The sequence below is a fragment of the Euprymna scolopes genome, chromosome 16 (assembly GCF_053919585.1).
Source record: "Euprymna scolopes isolate OS-2025 chromosome 16, ASM5391958v1, whole genome shotgun sequence".
Classification (NCBI taxonomy): Eukaryota; Metazoa; Mollusca; class Cephalopoda; order Sepiida; family Sepiolidae; genus Euprymna; species Euprymna scolopes.
Genome location: NC_136497.1, coordinates 53,648,332 through 53,670,443, shown reverse-complemented (window position 1 = coordinate 53,670,443; position 22,112 = coordinate 53,648,332). Strand labels below are relative to the sequence as shown.

The 22,112-nt window shown below is 30.8% G+C and overlaps 1 protein-coding gene across 4 annotated transcripts in view; it reads right to left on the bottom strand.

Annotated features, from left to right (window-relative positions):
• The window catches only part of LOC145295964 (uncharacterized), a 498,857-nt gene extending 477,521 nt beyond the window's left edge, over nt 1-21,336 (bottom strand). For all 4 annotated transcript variants that reach the window (XM_080141875.1, XM_080141872.1, XM_080141877.1 and 1 more), the window contains exon 1: nt 21,197-21,336. In XM_080141875.1, the coding sequence (XP_079998001.1) occupies nt 21,197-21,217 (21 nt within the window). In that variant the 5' untranslated portion in view covers nt 21,218-21,336. The remainder of the gene's footprint in view (nt 1-21,196) is intronic.
• Between the last annotated feature and the right edge of the window lie 776 nt (nt 21,337-22,112).

Below are 22,112 nucleotides of genomic sequence, written 5' to 3'. Positions count from 1 at the left end.
TTTCTAATTAAGTTCCCTTATCATAATTAGAATTCTTTTAAAAAATTTTATTACATTTTCACCCCAAACAAGGCACATTGCCACTTTGATGTAGGGGGCTACTATCAGCGACCTAAGTTGCAGGGGTACTATGTAGGGAGTTTAGCAGCAAGATGCCTATTCACATTACACTTGAACTTTTTCATGTCAGTACAGTTGGGGAAGCAGGAAACCAGAGGAGAATTCCAAGTCTAGCAGTTCTGGGGAAGAAGCTATTAGAGTAGAAGGCCTTCCTACATCTAGGGATCTCTACTGTGTATGGGGTGAGACTTCGCTGCTTGTCAGGTTCGTCGAGAGGGCACAAAGGCTGTAGTTCGTCAGAGCATCCACCATTAAAACATTTGTAAAACAGCCAGAGGGATGCAACATTTCGTCGATGGGACAGGGCTGAAGCTTAGATGACAATTCAGGACCTATCAAGTTGACGACTCTCTTTTGAACCCTGTCCAGGAGTGAGAGACTAGTAGCAGATGCACCAGCCCAAATGTGACAGCAGTATTTCATACATGGGCCAATGGTGGCTTTATAGAGGTAGAGGATACTTTCAGGCGTAAGTAACTTTCTAGCCCTGTAGAGAGAGCCCACCTTCTTTGCAGCAGCCTTGGCAATGATCTCGATGTATCTGTTCCAACACATATTTCATGTTAACGTTAAGCCAAGGAGCTTAAATTTCTTCTACATAGTGAGAAAGTGTGTGAGAAAGATTGAGTGCCTAGTAGACACCATCCTAAAGTGTTTTAGATTTTTCTGTACAGGAATTTTCATGATACCGTGTCATGAGAATATTTCACTCTACAAGTAAATCCTAGTTAAATATTTAAGATAGCATACAGTATTGACGTCCAAATGATATCTTCTCCATCATCAAAAAGGGAAGATGTAATGCCTTGGAGGATGGTATCATGACGTTAGAAAAGATACTACACTAACCTCACCAGAATTGAGCATTAACAGATTATAAAAGTATAGTTTCGGCTTCAGACAGACATATACTAAATCTTACCTCAACTAACATTACTAAGTTGGATACTCCACCAGACGAGCATTCAATAGACAAAAAAAAAACAAGCAAGAACGATAGACGTTAGCATAGTTAAATGGTCAATTAAGGAGAAGGCAAGTAATATTCTGCATTGTTTTACTTTCCTAAGCTTTGAGAGGAAAAGAGAATCTTAACTGAGCACTTAGATATCTATGTATCTCATATAGAAATCAAATGTTAGCTTTTGGAAGATGTAACAGGGCGCGGACGCGCGTATAGCGGCTATATGCAAATACCGAGCTGTACGCGAAATGACGTTACAATAAGGAAAAAGAAAAAGACTATAAAAAAGAGAGAAGGACGTTCGAGGGGACAGAGGTCAGAGAGGAGGAGCACGATCAGGTTAGAGACGTGGCTGACGTCACAGCCGTAATGAGAAGTCACGCATGGCCGGAGAATGAGAAAATAAATGCCGTTGTTACAAAAGGAACGAAATCGGTTTATTACTTGTCCTATTCTCCTTGCGACGTACTCTGTTACAATATGTTGTATGTGTCAATGCAAAGGAACCTCTTGAATTTTGAGAACTTGAAGTAAAAAAGAACCGATATATATTGAACCAAAAGTTAGTTTTCTTTTTCATGCGCATTAAAAAAACGCCATGTATATAAATTGTGTTGGGAACATAACTGATAAAGAAGTGATTACTAGAACTAACAAAAAATGTGCAACCAGAACGATTCAAGATCAATGAACATATACTCCTAAAGGAGAATATAATGCCTGGGGGGAATCGTTTTATGACAAGAGAAAAGTTAGTATACAATCCCCACCACAAAAGCCGGATGCAATGCTTGAGAGAATAGTATCATGATAATAGAACAGGTAATACACTGTCATCCCCTCAAAGGAGACATTAATGCCTAGTAGAAAGGTCTTACAACCACAGAACAAATAAACTACCCCCTCATCTGCTAGGAAATGAGGAAGTAATGTCTACAAGGATGATATCATGACAATAGAACAGCTACTACACGTGTAACATCGTCACACACGGGACCCACACGTTGTATGAAGTGTACATAACAGAAGACAAATAATAACTCAACTCCTTTTTTCTTTAACAACATTTATTTCCGGGTACTTTTCCGATTAAAATGTGATTCCGAATGTGCTTGTCCTCTCGAACGTCACCCATGATACTAACGTCCTCTCTCCTTTTTATAGTCTCTTTCTTACCGTGACGTCACTTCGCACACGTCTCGGTATTTGTATATAGCCGTCATACGCACTCTGCTACGCACTAATCCGACCCAAATCGATGATTAAAAGATTATAAAAGTACAGATACTAAATCTCCATTATTGATAGAAGTAATACTATCACCCTTATTACTAAAGGTAATAGTATAGTCTCGGCTTCAGACAAACATATACTAAATCTCCATTAGTAATAGTGAGTTGAATTCTTTAATTTGAGCTTAAAATTATATAATTTTGTAATTTTATTTAAGCTTAAGCTATAATTTTGTAATTATCTCAGCATTGTTTCCAGTCAGTCTCTTGAGCCTCTCCTTGTCACTGGACACAAGCAGTGCCAATTTAGGAGAGGCGTAGTTGGAAGTTGCGCAACCCTGGCCTTACAATTACATGCGCAGATACCCTTACAGAGGTGTCCATTGTCTCTTGAGAACGTAGGCATCGATATAAAAAATATACGGTTCTAAAGCTAACATTCAAAGGATTACATTCTAACAACAATGAACAAAATGTCAATTGAGCTGTTTACATTGTTCATAATATAACCATTGAAGCTTGTAATAGTTATTTTCATGATCGAGCTAGCATGTCGAATTTCCTTAAATTGATATCATGCCGGTGGACAATATCAAATTGAAGAAAAAAGCTCACACCTAATCTTTTGAACAGCGCACTCATTTTAAATGATAATAAAATTGATTTCTACAAAAGGTTATTTAAAATGTGAGGTTAGAAAGAACGACCACGTGCGAATTTGTATTTTTAAATAAACAAATATTTATTTATTTAAAGTTTCAATTTTTCGGCTTATAAAAAAGCCTTCATCAGGATTTTAAAAAACAATACAATATCTTTTTTCTTTTTTCTTTTCTTACGTGCCACGATGTCGTTTAGCAGTGTGGTTGTGTATTGTAAGTCCAGTGGTAAGCGTTGTTCGTGCGCGAATGTGTAGTATAAGTATGATTCACTTTTAAGAATCACGGGGACAATGGAATTTAAAATGTGAGGTTAGAAAAAAAGGATCACGTGCGAATTTGTATTTTTAAATAAGGTTATTTGATTAAATTGAGTTTTGGACAAAAATTTAAGATTTTTCTTTGGCAAAGCAAAATTGTTTATGCAATAAATGTTAGATGGTGGGTATGAGTTTATTTTCACTTGTAGGTTTCACTTGAAAATAAATTTTCTCAATATCAACAGATGTGTGGCCATAGATTTTTGGTGAATCTTCAAGAGATATTAAGCACTGATAGAAAATTGACCTGGCAGTCTTTTAAAAAAAATCAACGTTTAGGAAGAAGACATCACGTCAGTTAAAAAGAATGATAAAATTCTAAACATTTTGGCTTAGCATGAATCAGAAATAAATAAGCTTTCTTTGGCATTAGACAGCAAAAAAAGCAGTATCTACAATTTCTGAATATATCACAAAAATATTAATTAAACAAATTCCAAAAGGTCAAAGAAAATTAATTTTAAAGCAAAAAGGTTAAATTACTTTTTTCTGATATTTTCGTATTACTGCATGAGTCTTTTTTTATCTGTTTGTGTTCCTAAAATATTTTATTATTTTATTATTAATTTTCTGGAGAGAAAATGACACATGCATTTATACAAAGTTGTAATAATTGTTCAGATGAAATAGACTTAAATATTCAATAAGAGAAATCAGCCTGTTAGGAATCAGCCTGTGAATGTGACATATGGGGCTATATGAGTGGGGCATGGTTTACTTAACCTTTAATGGTAATCTATAGATCATTTTACAATATACCAATTGCGAACTTATGTAATACTCCCCCCCCCCTTATCACTCTCTATAATGTTTCCCCAAAAATATCTTTTTACCTCCCCTTCTTCAAATAAAAGTGGATTTTTGTAATTAATTTTAAATCCATAAGATACTTAACCTCGCTTTACGTAAGTCATGGCAAAGTATATCTCCTCTAAAATTAAAAATGGTCCTGAGCCATTTTTAATTTTCTAATTTTTAATTTTTCTTGCTGATGAGATCTATTATGATCGAAACAGTCTGCACATCGTAGCAAGATATGACTATATTTACAAATAGAATTATATATATATACATATATATATAGATATATTATTCTTATATATATATATATATATATATATATATATATGACACATATATATATATATATATATATATATATATATATATATATATATATATATATATATATATATATGCATATATATAAGAATAATAAAAGGATAAAAATCTAAGGATATGATTTAAAAAATAGAGGAGGAAAACCTTTAGCAATATATACTCCTAAAATAATTGTGCCTCTCGTCATGGACGATTTTTAGCGATTTATACTCTTAAAAAGCTCCTGCAAGACGAGCGAAACGTCAAGCATTTAGTTTTTTCTTCCATTTTACACACACACGCGCGCGCGCATATATATATATATATATATATATATATATATATATATATATATATATATATATAGTCTTTGAAGTTTTTAACCTTTAAAACTATACAAAAAATATTTTTTAGCATTCGTTAGAAAACCATCTAGTCAGTAAGTCATTTAATCACCTGCAATCACTGCATCAACTCGCTCTCGAATTTACTATAATACCAATAATTTATTTTTCAATGGATCATCAGTTGTTTACCATGAAACACTGTTTCGGGGATTTAAAAACAAAACAGTATATTACATCATGGCTCCCCAGCAATGTTGATCAAACACCACCACCCTTAATCTTAGGAAGAAGACATGTTACAAACATTAGATCCAATTTCCTATTCTTAATTGCAATTACTAACCTTTTCATACTATAAAAATGAATTTCTTACCTGTGCGATTCATCAACTTCAACATTTAAAATGGATACATTTTTTGATTTTTTAATTTATTAGTCTTGTATTTATAAGATTAGGATTAATCCATTTAACTACTTATCACCTCCACTATGATTAGTATTTTGTATATTTACATTCTTATTTAAAATTAGATATATAAAGGTTAAAAATATTTTTACATATATACATTTTTTTATATATATAAATTTATTATATGTAATTATAAATACATTTTATACATTGCTAATATAGTTTTGGATTTCCTTTATTAATATAGTCTGGTTTATCTTAAACGATTCAAAAGCATCAGGATACCGAACAAATGCTTTATTTAACTGTTTAAATATTTTATTTTTATCTCCACCTTGTTTTATCATCCTTATTACTAAACTAGAAACTGGTGGTATGAAATCTGTTAGTTTTAAAGTAACGCGAGCTATTCTCAAAAACTCTGACATAATGGTTCTATAAAACATAAAAACAGGGCAGGTGCTATCTTTATGGGGCATACATACTATTTTAAAGGGAAAAGCGTTTCTTTTATCAAATATTTTATAAAGAAAAATCCCATCCTCAATTTTTATATCTAAATCCAGAAATGTAGCCTGATTTCTTCTATGTTCACAATTCAATTTTAATTCGTTTGGATATATAAGATGTTTAATTTTTTCGAATTCATCATTATAGTTTATACATATAAGGTCATCTATAAATCTCCTACATCCATGAAAGTTATATGTTTTAGATATATCTGTTTTTAATAGTAATGACATATATATATATATATATATATATATATATATATATATATATATATATATATATATAAATATACATACTCGAGTCTATGTAAATACAAATTTGCCCAAAATGGTGCAGGATCCAATCCCATTGGGATACCTATCGTTTGGAGTAATTTTTTATTTCCTATTTGAAAATAGCATTCTTTAATAAGATGACTTATAAGTATTTTTTAAATACCTTTAGAAACACTAGTTTTGATATTTTTATTTTTACACCAGAAAGCTTTAGAGTTATAAAAGTCTATATATTTACCTTTTCCACCTTCAAAAGCTAAATCTACAGTATCATTTAATTCTTTTATAAGTTTTTCGTGTTGAATTTTACTATATAGCGTACTAAAATCATAAGTAGCTATGGATTTTCCTTTATTCTGGAATTTATTTTATCTAATTTTTCTTTCACTGGTTGGGAATTATTTACTACCCAATATATATATATATATATATATATATATATATATATATATATATATATATATATATATATATAAATTTGGAATTAAATTATGTAAATTAAAAATTTACAACAAATTTATTGTTTGACAAAGAATAAAAAAAATCAGTTTTTCCTTAATCTGGATTTTCAGTGAATGACTCATCCCATCGGAGGAAAAGGCTTTTGAATATAAATATAGGTAATTCTAACTTTTGCTTATTAGCAAATTAAATTCAAAATGATTGCATGAAAAGGATATTCCATAGTTGAATGAATAAAGATTCAGGAGCAGTTGTAATATAAATATATAAAGTTGAGTTTTTTCTCGCTCTGACATTAAAAGCCTACTTGTTCTTTTTAAAATTATTAAAACGAATTTCTTAATATACTCAGTCATGGATATGCGAGCGACTTTCTGGAGGTAAACTAATTTACATATTCCTTTGATAAACGAGTGTTCATTAATTAACTATTCATTTTTTATGGTTTCTTATTAGATGATTAGTCTCATTTAACTATTACGATTAAATCTTTTTATGCATAGTTTCTACATCGTGTATAATTGCATAGAATGTAAGATGAAAACGTTCTGGTACACTGATATATATATATATATATATATATATATATATATATATGTATATATATATATATATATATATATATATATATATATATATATATATATCAGTGTACTAGAACGTTTTCATCTTACATTCTATGCAATTATACACGATATATATATATATATATCGATCCTGGCTTGAGGCAGTTGCCTGTCTAGCCCCACTGATGAGCTGTGAAACAACGATGAAACAGTACTGTATTTGGATGACTATATATATATATATATATATATATATATATATATATATATATATATATATATATATGCATGGTCGGTGTGTGTGCGAAACGTCTCTACAAAACTCCACTTTAAATATTTGGTTTACAAACTTTAAACTTGATATAAATGGTATTTGGACCTTGAGAAGGTTTTTGATTTTGTTTTTAGCATGTAAAAATTGCTGTTATGGGGTCAAAATTGCAACAACAACAAAAAAACAGTTGGTTTTGGCAGGAGTAAAGCGATTAACTTCCAGGCATACAGGTATACATTTTAGCTTGAAATCGCTTAATTTTTAGCCTTTTTTTTTAATCTATCTGGAGATAACTCAGATTGTAACGACGAAAGTTGAAATGCTAAATAACGACTATGATTGAAGCGCTGAATGTTTTGGTTTCGATTCAATCTGAAAGAACTGAAGTCATTTACTTTCAGCTTTTGAAACCATTACTATATATATTGGGTACAATATAATAATCAATAATTGGCTGTTGATAATAAATACGAAATACACACGAGTTAAATATCATAGTCAAGCTTATTTTACGACTGGGTAACGCCGGGCGGCATGCTAGTATATATATATATATATATATATATATATATATATATATATATATATATATATATATATATATATACGGAGAGAGAGAAAGAGAGGGGGCGAAAGAGATACCATATTCAAGAATGACATTGTTATCACGTAAAAACTTTTAAAAAGTAGGATGTAAATTTTACATTAATGGTTTCGGATGCGAGGCTCTTATACCATTTATTCTTTATTGTTTATCTTTGTGGTCAACTAATAATCGCTTAATGACACCTTCCGAGTTCACCAAACGTTAATATTGATCACCTAAAAGATTTTAAAGGAAATATTACGATGTAATTAAAAAAAAAAGGGACGATGGCATTATAGAACCATTGGTGGTTTAACACTTTGGTGCAACTGAAATGATTGTGAAGACCTTGTCGCTTGAAGGATTTTGAAGGCTTTAACATCTCTGGTTATAACCCTTTAACAATCAACAATGGTGATTAGGTAAATGCTGTTATGTTCTCTCGCATTGACACACTAGTTCCTGCTTGATCACCAAAGGTAAGCAATGGAATCTTAGTCAGTGTTATATGAGTGACCATTTGAGAATACCATTGTGTTGCATATAACAGGACTCTCTGCTTATTCGAGCACTGTTTATAATCGTTTTGTACTTCTCCTTGCCACTAGATTCAAGCAATGCCAGTTTAAGAAAGGTGTGGCTGGAGATTGCGCAACCATTGCTTCTCAATGCAATCCACGTGCAAATACTAACGTAGAGGTTGCCCCTTGCTTCTCAAGACCGAACAGAGGTTTATTTTATTTACTTAAAGGTTTGTTTTTTTTTTCTTACGAGACTGAAACGATTTTTTTCTAGTGAATATTTTTGTTAATTGTTCTAAATTGACTTTCGGCATCCTTTTGGTACTCATAGTCTGGCTTACATTAAGGCTTGACCTTCAGGTCATACGATATCTAACTAAAACATTATAAAGGTCTCTCTCTCTCTCTCTCTCTCTCTCTCTCTCTCTCTCTCTATCTATCTATCTATCTATCTATCTATCTATCTGGTTTGATGGATGACACTTTTCACCTCTCGGTAACCTCTCTTTTCTCTTTTTAATGGATGACGTTATCCATGTGCAAGGTTATCGCCACCTCTGTTTTTATGGATTCGGTCACAAGATAATAACGTCATCTACTGTTCATGATGACGAGCAAATTTCAAAGAGTTTTAGTATATATATATATATATATATATATATATATATATATATATATATATATATATATATATATAAGGTAGGGAAATGGTAATTAAAGTTTCATTAGAACTTTATTAGATTATCATGTCAATAAGCATGAGAGTGATTACAATAAGTAAAAGAGAAATAAGAGAGGGAAACCTCTCTATATATATTAGATTTCCTGTCATAACCATTAATCAGAACCAGTGTCCAAAAATATTTAAAATTCCTACACTTTATAGTTTTCGAGTTTAGAGCTATGAAAATGAGAACAATTTTTAGAACAATTAAATAAGTATTAAAAAAAACAATTAAAATGATTTTTCTTTTATTTTACTGATCGATGAGAATACGAATGTATGCTAGTAGTGGCCTTAAACATTTACAATTCATGGGTTCCTCTTTAGTTGTCCATTTAAAATATGTGCTCTTCTTGCAGATGTATGTTGTGGATAAGGTCTTATTTTTTTCTCTCTTTCGCTGTGCGTTCGCTATTGGGCCTAACAGTCAATTCACACGAAACGTACTTAATGATTAAATTACTTTTCTTTTTTAATCAATCACAGTAATAAGATTTATTCTCATCAGAAGACAAGCTATTAATCGACATCACAATGTTTGATATGTAAACTAATAGAAAACATGAAATTTGGCAGGTTTTTTTATGACATAATATCTGCATTTATATAAAACTAGCCTGGGTTCCCGGCGTTCCCCGGATATTTGTGTGTTTAGTAAAAAAAAAAAAAAGTGGCAGTAGCAGACAGGCTCGAACCCATGACGCGAAGGCGGAAAAGAAAGTGAAGGAAAATCTTACCGCTACTCTATGACGCGAGCGGAAGTTCGGAATGTTAAAACTAGGCAAAGTCAATCCAACTGATACGATGACTTGCAAAAATGGCTCGCAAAACATCGACCTCGCCTTAAAGAAAACTTCCCAGTTGAGGGTGAAAGAATTAATGTTTTTGGCCAATTTTTCAATATTTGTCGTCCGAGACGTCGGGCTTCTAAAATGATAACGATCTGGTGAAAATCCGTCGCCTCTCTCGAAAGTTTTAGGCATACATACATACATACATACATACATACATACATACAGACAGACAGACAGACAGACAGACAGACATACATACATACATACATTTAAATAGACAGGTGAGATTTATATTATAGATTATTTATTTATCCTATATATAATAATTTGATTGTAGAAATTACCCTTGGGAAAAAATACCGTAGGTTTATAAAAGAAGAAGCTACATACAAATTTATTATGTCTAAATGTATTAGCAACTATTTAATGTATCTCTAGAACATTTTAGACACGTTTATTCCTTATTATAAAATTCCTAAATTAAGTCCTAGGAGTGAGAGCAGTTCGTGAAAAACTTTCTTTTTTTTTACTCAACTAAAATGTATTTAAAACTACGTAACAACACAAAACATATGAACCACATGATTTTGTTTTTTCTTCGGGAAACTTCCATATTTATAAATGTTCGATAACGTGTTTCCTTTTTTTTTCTTTATTGAAAACACAACAGATTTAGCTCGTCACAACTTACATACTCATCCCCCTCTCATTCTTTCTCTCTCTCTCTCTCTCTCTCTCTCTCTCTCTCTCTCTCTCTCTCTCTCTCTCTATCTATCTATATATATATATATATATATATATATATATATATATATATATATATATATATATATATATATATATATATATATATTTCTCCCTACCTCCCTCTCTAAAGTCATCATTACACCTTGCGATAAATACGAATATCATTTCGGTTTTTTCCACATTTTTCTGAGTTTTCTGAGTTTTTATTGTCGAATTGAAACGAAACAATGTCATTTCCTTTTTTGTTTTCAGTTTTATTTATTTGTTTTTGTTATTCATTTTAATTTGTTTATTTCTGTTTAATTGTGTAGGTAGTCAAATTGTGGGAAAACACTTGCTTGTGTGTGTTTTTTTGGGGGGGTATTTTATTTGGGGGGGGGTATCATCATTTGCTTATTTCCGTTTCATTTTTTAGGTAAAGGTACAGTCTTTGAAATTACTACCGTTCTAGGTTTACAGAGGTGTGGAAACGACAGTAACGTTTAAAATTACAGGAAAACAATACTTTTTTTAAGATAGTATGAATTTATAGTTATAATATGTCGGGGAAAACTTTTCTATATTAATTTAACATAAAATGAGTACCCAATTTATGGCTACATTTTTTTAGGGGTTCTGGTAATTTTGATAGGGGGATTATTTAGTAACACAAAACCAACCAACCGGCAATAATAGTTCTCGATAGTTGTAAAATCTTACTGGGTTTCTACCTTAATATTTTCCTTTAATATGATGACTTTTAAAGGTTTTCGACTATGGTGAAAACGAATATTGCATTTAAAATTCAGTTATCAGGTTATAAATTTTATAAGTGATGGCCATTGTTGTACAGAATAAAGGCATTAAAATATATAAAAACACAAAAATTATCCAGATAGGTAGAAAAGTCACTTATGTTGCCTTTGTTACTTTCATATTTACTTTATTTTTTGTTGCGGTGAAAAATGAAAAAAATTGACATCAAGTATTGCAGTAATTAAAAAAAAAGTTTTGTTCCATTTTCTTGGGATAGGATTTCATGTTTTCATTCTTAAATAAATTTCTGCTTCTTAATGCAACTTTGAGACGAACTATTTTTAGTCGCGAAGGCCGATAAGTAACCAGTCAACATTACCACAGCTTGAATTGTTTTTCTTTTTTATGCTCGTTGCCACCCCCTCCCCAAACGCACAATATATAAACACGGAATTTTTTATAAGTTAAACGGTAAATGTCAGCATGTTACTTACGGAATAACGGTTAATTTAACTTCATAGACACCTATTAAACTATACACGTTCTATAGTTAATTAACCCCCCTCACCCCCGCCATGGCCGCGACGGTTAAATGGGTGGCTTTTTGACACCTTCTTTATCTCCTTCACTTTACAGGTTCGAGCCTGCCTGCCTGCCACTTTCTTTTCTTTTTTTTCCACATCTTACCATCCGGGCTGCTTACTACGTCTATTTTGTTTCTTTTTACCATCGCTGCTAGTTTCTTATTATTATTTTTTATGACAGGGGTTGCTTAATATCCTTATTACACCACCTCTCTCCGCCAATTCTTGACAAAGGGAGGTTAAGGATATCCATTCCCATAGCCGTTCTCGCCATGGGGAGTAGGGAGAGTCTATTCCGAAAGCCGTTCGTAACATGAGGATGCTGAGGGTTGCGGATTGGGCAGGAACAACAACAACACTACTTTAATTTTTTTCGAGAGAGAGGCACGCTTTCACCGGGCAACGCCGGTTAGCAGGTATCGCTAGTGTTATGATATGTATATTTATATAAAATTAGTTATTTATGCTTTAGTATCTACATTGTATAAAAATTATTTATGCTATAATAGCTACATTTATATAAAATTAGTTATTAATATCATAAAATCTACCTTTATATAAAGTTGGTTATTTATGTTATGATATCTACATTTATATAAAGTCAGGTATTAATGGTTTAACATCTACATTTATAAAAAGTTAGTTATTTGAGTTTTATATCACCATTTATATAAAGTTAGTTTTTATGTTATAAGATCTACATTTATAAAAAGTTAGTTAATCATGTTATGAAATCTACATTTATATACAGTCATTTATTTACGTTATGGTATCTGCATTTATATAAAGTCTTGTATTTATGTTAAAATATCTACATTTATATAAAGTTAGTTATTTATGTTACGGCATTTAAATTTATATAAAGTCAGGTATTTATGTAATAATATCTACATTTATATATTAGTTATTTCTGATATAACACCTAAATTTATATAAAGTAATTTATTTTATAATATCAACATTCATATGAAGTTAGTTATGTTATAAAATCTATGCTTATTTAAAGTTAGCTTCTTTATATTATAATATCTCCATTTATATGAAGTTAGTTATTTATGTGGTGATATATCTATTTATATACAGTAAGATATTTATGTTGTCATATCTAAATTTATATAAATTAGTTACTTATGCAATAATATTTACATGTATATAAATTATTTTATAATATCTATATCCATATAAAGTTATTTGTGTCAAAATATCAACATTTATATCAAATTAATTATTTATGTTATTATATCTACATTTATATTAAGTTATTTATATTATGATATTTACATTTATATAATGCTTGTATGCTATAATGTCGACATTACGTAAAGTTATCTATATTATTATATCTACAATTATATAAACTTATAAATATACATATATATAAAATCAACTATTAATGTTATGATATCTACATTAATATAAACTTTGGTATTTATGTTATCCTATCAATATTTATATAATATTATTCATGTTGTAATAATATTCACATTTATATAGTTATTTATGTTATAATATCTACATTTATATAAATTTATTTATGCTATAATATCTACATTTATATAACGTTATTTATGCCATAACATCAATAGCTATATAAAATTTATATGAAGTTATTATTATTTATAGTATAATTTCATATTTGTATTACATTTTAATTTATGTTATTATATTCACATTTATGTAAAATTAATGATTTATTTAAAAACGTCTTCATTTATATAAAGTTATTTATGTAGTAATGTCTACATTTATATATTTTGGTAATTTATGTTTTAATATCTACATTTATTACTATTTGTTTTGATACCTACATTTAATAAAATTATTCATTAATGTTATAATATATACACTTATATAAATCTATAGTGTTTTCATTGCAACATTTATGTAAATTAGTCATTTGTGTTATGATATCTACATTTATATAAGGTTATATATGTTATATCTACCTTAATATAAACTTAATCATTTTTCTCATAATATCTACATTTATAAAAATTCAGTGTTTTATTATCTATTTTTATATAAAGTAAGTTATTTATGTTATAATATTTACATTTATAAAAAAAATTAGTAGTTTATGTTATATCTATATTTTTATAAAGTTAGTAAATTATGTTATGAAATCTACCTTTACATATATTTATATTGTTATTTATTTATGCTATTATATCATCATTTATATAAATTAGTTACTTATGTCATGACATCTACATTTATATAAAGTTAGGTATTTATGTATTTACATCTACATTTGTATAAATTACTTATGTATGTAATAATATCTACATTTATATAAATTATTTATTTATGTTATAATTCATACATTTATATAAATTTAGTTATTTCTTTTATAATAACTACATTTATATAAATTATTTATTTATTATATAATACCTACACTTATATAAAGTTATTTATTTTATAATACCTACAGTTATATAATGTTTGTTATTTATATTATGGTGTATATATTCATATAACGTTAGTTATTTTTGTTATTATATATACATTTATATACAGTCAGGTATTTATGTTTATATATCTTAATTTATATGAATTAGATATTTCTGTAATAATATCTACATCTATATAAAGCCAAAGTCAGGTATTTATGTATTTACATCTACATTTATATAAATTACTTATGTATGTAATACTATCTACATTTATATAAATTACTTATTTATGTTATAATTCCTACATTTATATAAATTTAGTTATTTCTTTTATAATAACTACATTTATATAAATTATTTATTTATTATATAATACCTACACTTATATAAAGTTATTTATTTTATAATAACTACATTTATATAATGTTCGTTATTTATATTATGGTGTATCTCTTCATATAACGTTAGTTATTTTTGTTATTATATATACATTTATATACAGTCGGGTATTTATGTTTATATATCTTAATTTATATGAATTAGATATTTCTGTAATAATATCTACATCTATGTAAAGTCATTTATGTTATAATATCTTCATTTATATACAATTAGTTATATTTGTTATAATATTTCATATACGTCTGCGGTATCTACAAACTTTTCACTATGGTTATTAAGGAAGCCTATTATATAGAAAGGCATTTCCATGCATATTCACACTTTTTATATATACATATGCGAATAAAGTTATGAACAGTACATAGGCCCCGAGCAAAGCCGGGCTGACCTGCTAGTATAACTATAAAAGTGAAAATATTTGTGTGTGTGTGTGTGTGTGTGTGTGTGTGTGTGTGTGTGTGTGTGTGTGTGTGTGTGTGTGTGTGTGTGTGTACATTTACTTACCAAATAACTCTGTCAATTTTCGGTCTAGAGACTCGAGATTTTACATAATGGGTACTGAATTTTGGTAAAATCTTTTTCATCGGTTTTCGGACAGAAATTTGGCTGTCAAGGGGTCAAAGCTTAAAGATTTGACCTCTGAAAACTCTACCAAACTCCTCCGTCAATTTTGGGACTGAACACTTGAAATTTTAAATATAGGTTACTTCGACATAGATCAAACTTTATAATTGGATTTGAGCCTAAATGTTAAGGGGGTCAAAATTGGGCTCAAAGTTTTAAAAATAAATGGGCTCTGCTGTCTCTACCTAATTACTCATCCAATTTCTTGTCTAAACATTTGAAATTTTACATAAAGGGTATTCAGAGATAGGGCAGGCTATCAGTTTGGCTATCAGTTTGGGTCGAAAATTTGAGCTACCAATGGGTCAAAGTTTAATTGACCTTTGCAGTGTCTAGCAAATTACTCAACCAATTTTTGGTCTAAACATTTGAAATTTATACATAACGGGTATTCAGACATGCGGCAAGCATTTTAATTAGTTTTTGAGCGAAAATTTTGCTGCCAAGGTCAAAGTTGAAGGAGTTTACCTCTGCATAATCTTCCAAATTTGGGTGTAAAGACTTGAAATTTTAAATGTAGGTAACTTCGACATGAGTAAAACTTGGAATTTTCATTTGAGACCAATTTAATAAATGTTAAGGGGTCAAAATTGGGTCAAAGTTAAAAAAAACATTTGACTCCTGTGGTCTCTATGACATTAATCAGACAAATTTGGGTATAAACATTTGAAATCTTACATAAAGTGTATTCACACGTAGGGCAAGTTATGAACAGTACATATGGCCGGGCTGAACTGCTATATATATATATATATATATATATATATATATATATATATATATATATATATATATATAATATCGAAAAAGTAAATATAAGAAATATCAGCCCACAATCCTAATTTTTGTTTATTTTTGTTATTTTCATATCGATGAATTATTTATATATTTTTCTTTGCTGATTTACGCGCGTTTTGCAATCCATAATGAAAAATAATGTTTTTGGTTTATTTGAGTGCTCTTCAGAGAAGAAAAAATATTCATTAAAAAAAATAAACAGTATACCATATAAATTCAATGAACTAGATTACTTATATTGATCAATTTCGACTAACAATCATCCTAACTCATATTCGAATGGTACTTAGCTTTAATACCGTGCTTATCTCCAGTTACGTCTCCGCTAGTTTTTACTGATCATTCGCTTGTCTCAATAAAAATAAAAACAACGTACAACAAAATTCTAAATGCCCCTCGCCATAGAACAGTGTATTGATACTCAATGGCTGACTAAGGGAGTTTCCGGACGTTCATATAAGAACTACACCTACGCTCTATGTTTAAAAAGAATGCGTCTGATATAGGATCTGACTGAACTGATTGATTAATGTTATACCGGCCTTTCTATGCATAAGGGGAATTACACCGGTTCTCACTATATATATATAGTGCCAGTAATGTCTACATCGGTGAGAAGGAGCGACAATACTCCACTGCCTAGCTGAGCGCTAGTCAGTTATACCCGTATTCCTACCTTTGTACCTGTGATGTTAATATACTTCGTTTGTTAACCCAACCTCGACTTGCTTTTCTTCTTTTACTATTGTGTTACGACACAACAGTTAACTATCGGCACAGACAGCTACATACCCTCCAAGAAATCAAACAGTCAGCAAGCGTACACTCCTGAATATGCTGGCACCATTACACATAGAATCAACTACTTCAATTAATTTCAACGTAATAGATATTTTGAAACTAAAGTCGCTTTTAGGACTCAGCAACCACTGCAAAAGGATTCTAGAAAATGTGAGAGGGGCATATGCTTAGCCCATCAAGTCAAAATTAGAAAGGAAAAAAAAGCTTGGTTCCAATGAATTTTGAAAAAAAAACAAAGAAGGTCCTAAGCAGATGCGCGTATCCCAAACATCACCAATGGACTTGAAATGATTTTGTCAACATCTGACAAAGTCAAACTCTTTAGCAAGAACTTTGGATCAAGCTACATCCTATGTAATCAGGGCCACTTACCTCTCGAATTTCCTACCGAGAACGAAAATAATCTGAGTGATATCCACATATATGTCCGTGATGTGGCCAGATTTATCAAAACAATTGATGCCAGCAAAGCAACTAGATCTGACAACATTCCAGTCAGAGTATATATATATATATATATATATATATATATATATATATATATATATATATATAAAGCTGAATGTGTGTGTGTGTGTGTGTGTGTGTGTGGTCACGAATAGGCTCCTATATGGTTGACTATTTTAAAAAACTGATTACATATAATGATAGAAGATGTATTGAGACACAGGAATGGGTATGTTTGATCTGGCAGTACGGTGGTTCATTTAAATTGTGGGGTCTTCGTTCGTGCCTGGTCCACAAAGTATGAACATAAAAAAATTAAAAATTAAAAAAAAAAACGTTTACAAGTGTTTTTGATATAGATGTACATAAGAATATTCTGGTAAGTATGTGTTAACTTAAATAGGGATGGTATAATAAAATTGTGGGGTCTGCGTTCGCGCCTGACCTCCATAGAATGGAAATAGGCACAAACTTTAATAAAGAATTCTCATATCTATCTGCGTAAGTATACTTTGATAATTATGTTTCAGTTTGAAGAAATATGGTATAATAAAATTATAGTGTGTTCGTTCGCACCTGACCTCCATAGAATGGAAATATGTCACAAAGTTTAACAAGGTTTTTTTTTACATAGATCCACAGAATATTTTGATAAGTGTTTCAGTGTGAACAGGTATGGTATAATAAATTATGGGGTTTATCTATTTTATTTTTACTTTCATCATATTTTGCTTTGGTTTTGATACCCCCAAATTCGAAGCCATCTCCTTACAACCCTTCCTTTTCATAAGGTATCATACTTTCATAAATCAGAGTCCATTTTCTGTAGGCTGTTTTTGAACCCAGTCAACGACGAGTACTTTTGCTAGTGTGTATATATATATATATATATATATATATGTGTGTGTGTGTGTGTGTGTGTGTGTGTGTGTGTGTGTGTGTGTGTGTGTGTGTGTGTGTGTACTGTTCATAACGTTATGTGCATATGTATATATTAAAAGTGTGAATATGTATGCTAATGCCTTTCTGTATAATAGGCTTCCTTAACTACCATGGACAAAAATTGATAGAGAACGCAGACGTCGTTTTTTTTTAACTTTGACGCCTTAACATTTATTGTTTTGGGCTCAAATCAAATTAAAATGTTCGACTCATGTCCAAGTAATCTACATCTAAAATTCCAAGTGTTTAGACCCAAAATTATCGGAGCAGTTTGGTAGAGTCTGCCAAGGTTAACTCTGTAAACTTTGACCTCTTAGCAGCTAAATTTTGGCCCAAAATCTGATTAGAAATCTTGCTGCATGTCTGAATACCTTTTATGTAAAATTTCAAACGTTTAGACTCAAAATTGGCTTAATAGTTTGTTAGAGACCGCAACTTTGACCTCTTGGAAGCCAAATTTTCAGCAAAAACAACGATTAAATAGCTTACCCTATGTCTGAATACACCTTATGTAAAATTTAAATGTTTAGACCAAAAATGTACTTAGCAATTTGGTAGAGACCGCAGAGGTCAAATTTTTAAAAACTTTGACCCCAATTATGACCCCTTAACATTTATTGTTTTGGGCTCAAATCATTAAGTTAGATCTATGTTCAAGGAACCTATATCTAAAATTTCAATTGTTTATAACCAAAATTGGCCGAGGAGTTTGGTAGAATTCTGAAAGGTTAAATCGTTTAACTTTGAACCCTTAAAAGCCAAATTTCTGTCCGAAAACCAATTAAAAAGATTTTCCCAAATCTCAATACCCCTTATGTCGAATCTCGAGTATGTAGACCGAAAATTGACAGAGTTATTTGACAGGGAAGTGTATACAAACAGACAGAAGCACACACAGGTACGCGTTTCATTCCCGCAAGGAATCGTCAAGGTAATATTTTGCGGATCATATATATATATATATATATATATATATATATATATATATTAAAGAGAGAGAGGGAGAGTAATATATATATATATATATATATATATATATATATATATATATATATATATTAAAGAGAGAGAGGGAGAGTAATATATATATATATATATATATATATATATATATATATATATATATATATATATATATATATATATATTAAAGAGAGAGAGGGAGAGTAAAAGAGAGGAAGAGAGAGACCCCTTTCGCAGTATACCGGGAGAAAGCTTCATATGCCTCCTCGCAGTGACATAAGAAACAATAAATTGTAGACTACATTACACTATGCAACCAGGAAAATAGCTCCTATTCTTACAAAGCTGTTCAAATGCTGCCTAAAGGAGAAATACTGCCTAACAGCTTGGAAAACCTCGTTAGTCTGTCCAGTATTTTTAAATACTGGGCATCGGTTTTTTTTTTTTTTTTCATCCCAGTACAGATTAATTACTGTTCTACGTGCCATGAGTAAATTTATTGAGTTATTGATAAATAATAAAAAAAGAACACCTCAATCACAAGCAATACGGTTTTCATCTTGCGAGATCTACAGCTGATGTACTGACTATAATTTCACATAGGATCTGTGTGAATCTATCGAAGGGGGTTTCCTCCCTATAACAATAGCCCTTGACATATCAAAAGTATTTATACAAGTAGTCATCGATAGGCAAAAGTCCGAAACAGAGTATCAACGCTAGCGTGCCTCAAGGGTCCATCTTTGGCCCAACTTTCTTCCTTATCTTCATCAAGGATCTCCTAAATCATATTCTAAGTTCATTAGTCGATATATACGCAGACGACACTAAAAACACTTCAAAGGCCAACAACGAACTACATTTCCCTCTCTCTCCTCCAACCTTGAATCCATGGTACAATTAGGTAAAAGGTGGCTACTTAATTTTAATACATCCAAAACCAAGCTTCAATATCTTTTCACCACCAACACTCTGATCCCCACTTGACCCTAATTGAAATAAATGGCTATTGTCTCGAAAAAGCACCTTACTTCGACAAGCTCCTGGGACTGACTTTCATTCCTGACATTGAATCGAAGACCTACATCAAATCTGTTGCCAAGGTTGCTAGAAAAATCGTAACACCATTCAACAGGTACAGAAGGTATTTCACTCCTGACGCAATCCTCTGTCTGTATGAGTTAAACACGTCCTAAAATCGAGTACTGTTGCCACATCTGATGAGCTGCTCGGAGCTCTTTTTTTGATGAGCTCATATTGATATATAACAAAAAAAATCACTTCAATGACAAACAATACGGTTTCCATCTTGCGAGATCTACAGCTGATGTACTGTGTATACTGCCTTGACAGGATTCAAAACTAGTTTCGAAATCTAGTTGGTGATATCCTTTTCTCGTCCCTGCAACTTCTTTCCCACAGAAGAGACGTTGCGAATCTCTACTCTATTATTTTTATTGCAAGTGCCTGTCTGGGTTTCAATCTATGCCCTCACCTACAAAACTTTCACAATAATCACTCGTCTAGCTACAACCATCAACAATTTCCCTCATTCTTTATCTGTACCGTAATCTAAATCCAAATTCCATGAACAAAGCTTCTTTCTTAGGACTGCCCACTTTTTGAACTTACTTTCCAGCTGACTACAAAATGGTCGTTTTCAAGTCGAATGTAAACAAGTTCTTGTTGGGTCGCCCTCTTATGTAATCAAATTCTACCCAATGTCCACCACTAACGATCACTACGCTGTTGTCTAAGCGACCATTTTACACTTATTAATTCTTATCCTCTAGTAGCCTTTGGGTTTTGATAAGTGGTGACTTCATTGTAAAAAAAAAATCGTGACCAAAAAGTAAATAAATAACTAAAAAGAATTCATTGAGTACTTACCATGTAATAAGGTTTATACATATTTCCGATATTCCACGATCAGTTTTATTTTTAATGTTGTTTTTGTTTGTTTGTTTGTTTGTTTGTTTGTTTGTGTTCTTTGTTGTTGCTGTTTTTTGTTTGTTTGTTTGTTTGTTTGTTTGTTTTCTGGCGAAAGCGAACTACTTCGAGTTAAGCAATCGACACATTGTCAATATCAGTGTTCTTTGACAAAACAAATGTGTTTATAAAAATTATAAACAAAGCTCCGATCGAATCAACGCTGTCTTGGTTTTGATGATATTCCGTCTTGATAATTATGATATCCTTAAGCAATAGCGTATATAAACCAAGTTGATTTATTATTATTATTATTATTATTATTATTATTATTATTATTATTATTATCTAGTTTCGTTTTGGCGGATACCTGTTGCTTGAATGGGACAGAAACTGAGAAATATCCATCGTGTCGATCGGTTTCCGTCGATGTTAAATGTAACAACTATCTCGTCCTCGCGTGTTTTCCCCGCTGCTAATGGTAACAATAAATTATGTTCATTATTATTTAATAGTTTTTTTTGTTTTTTTTTTTCTCTTTGTTACCTATCCGCGTCCATGTCGCTATGCGATCACATTTGTGCACACGCGCGTCTGCGATGGTGGGACGAGGATTCTTTCTTTGCGTGCGTCGTGCGTAAAACAAGTGAGGTTGCGCACCCCTGTAGGTCCTATAAGTAAATACGAACTGTCATTGTGGCGCTTGTAAGAGTGAGTATATGAATTGGTTGTTGTTATTTTATCGGCGATGGATGATAAGGAAATATTTAGGTCTGTGTCCGGGTTAGGGTTAGGGTTAGGATTAGTTGCATCTATTCAAAAGCAAAGTAGCGCAGAGCTCAGCTGTCCGGGGGCAAACAGTTGCGTGGAAAGGATT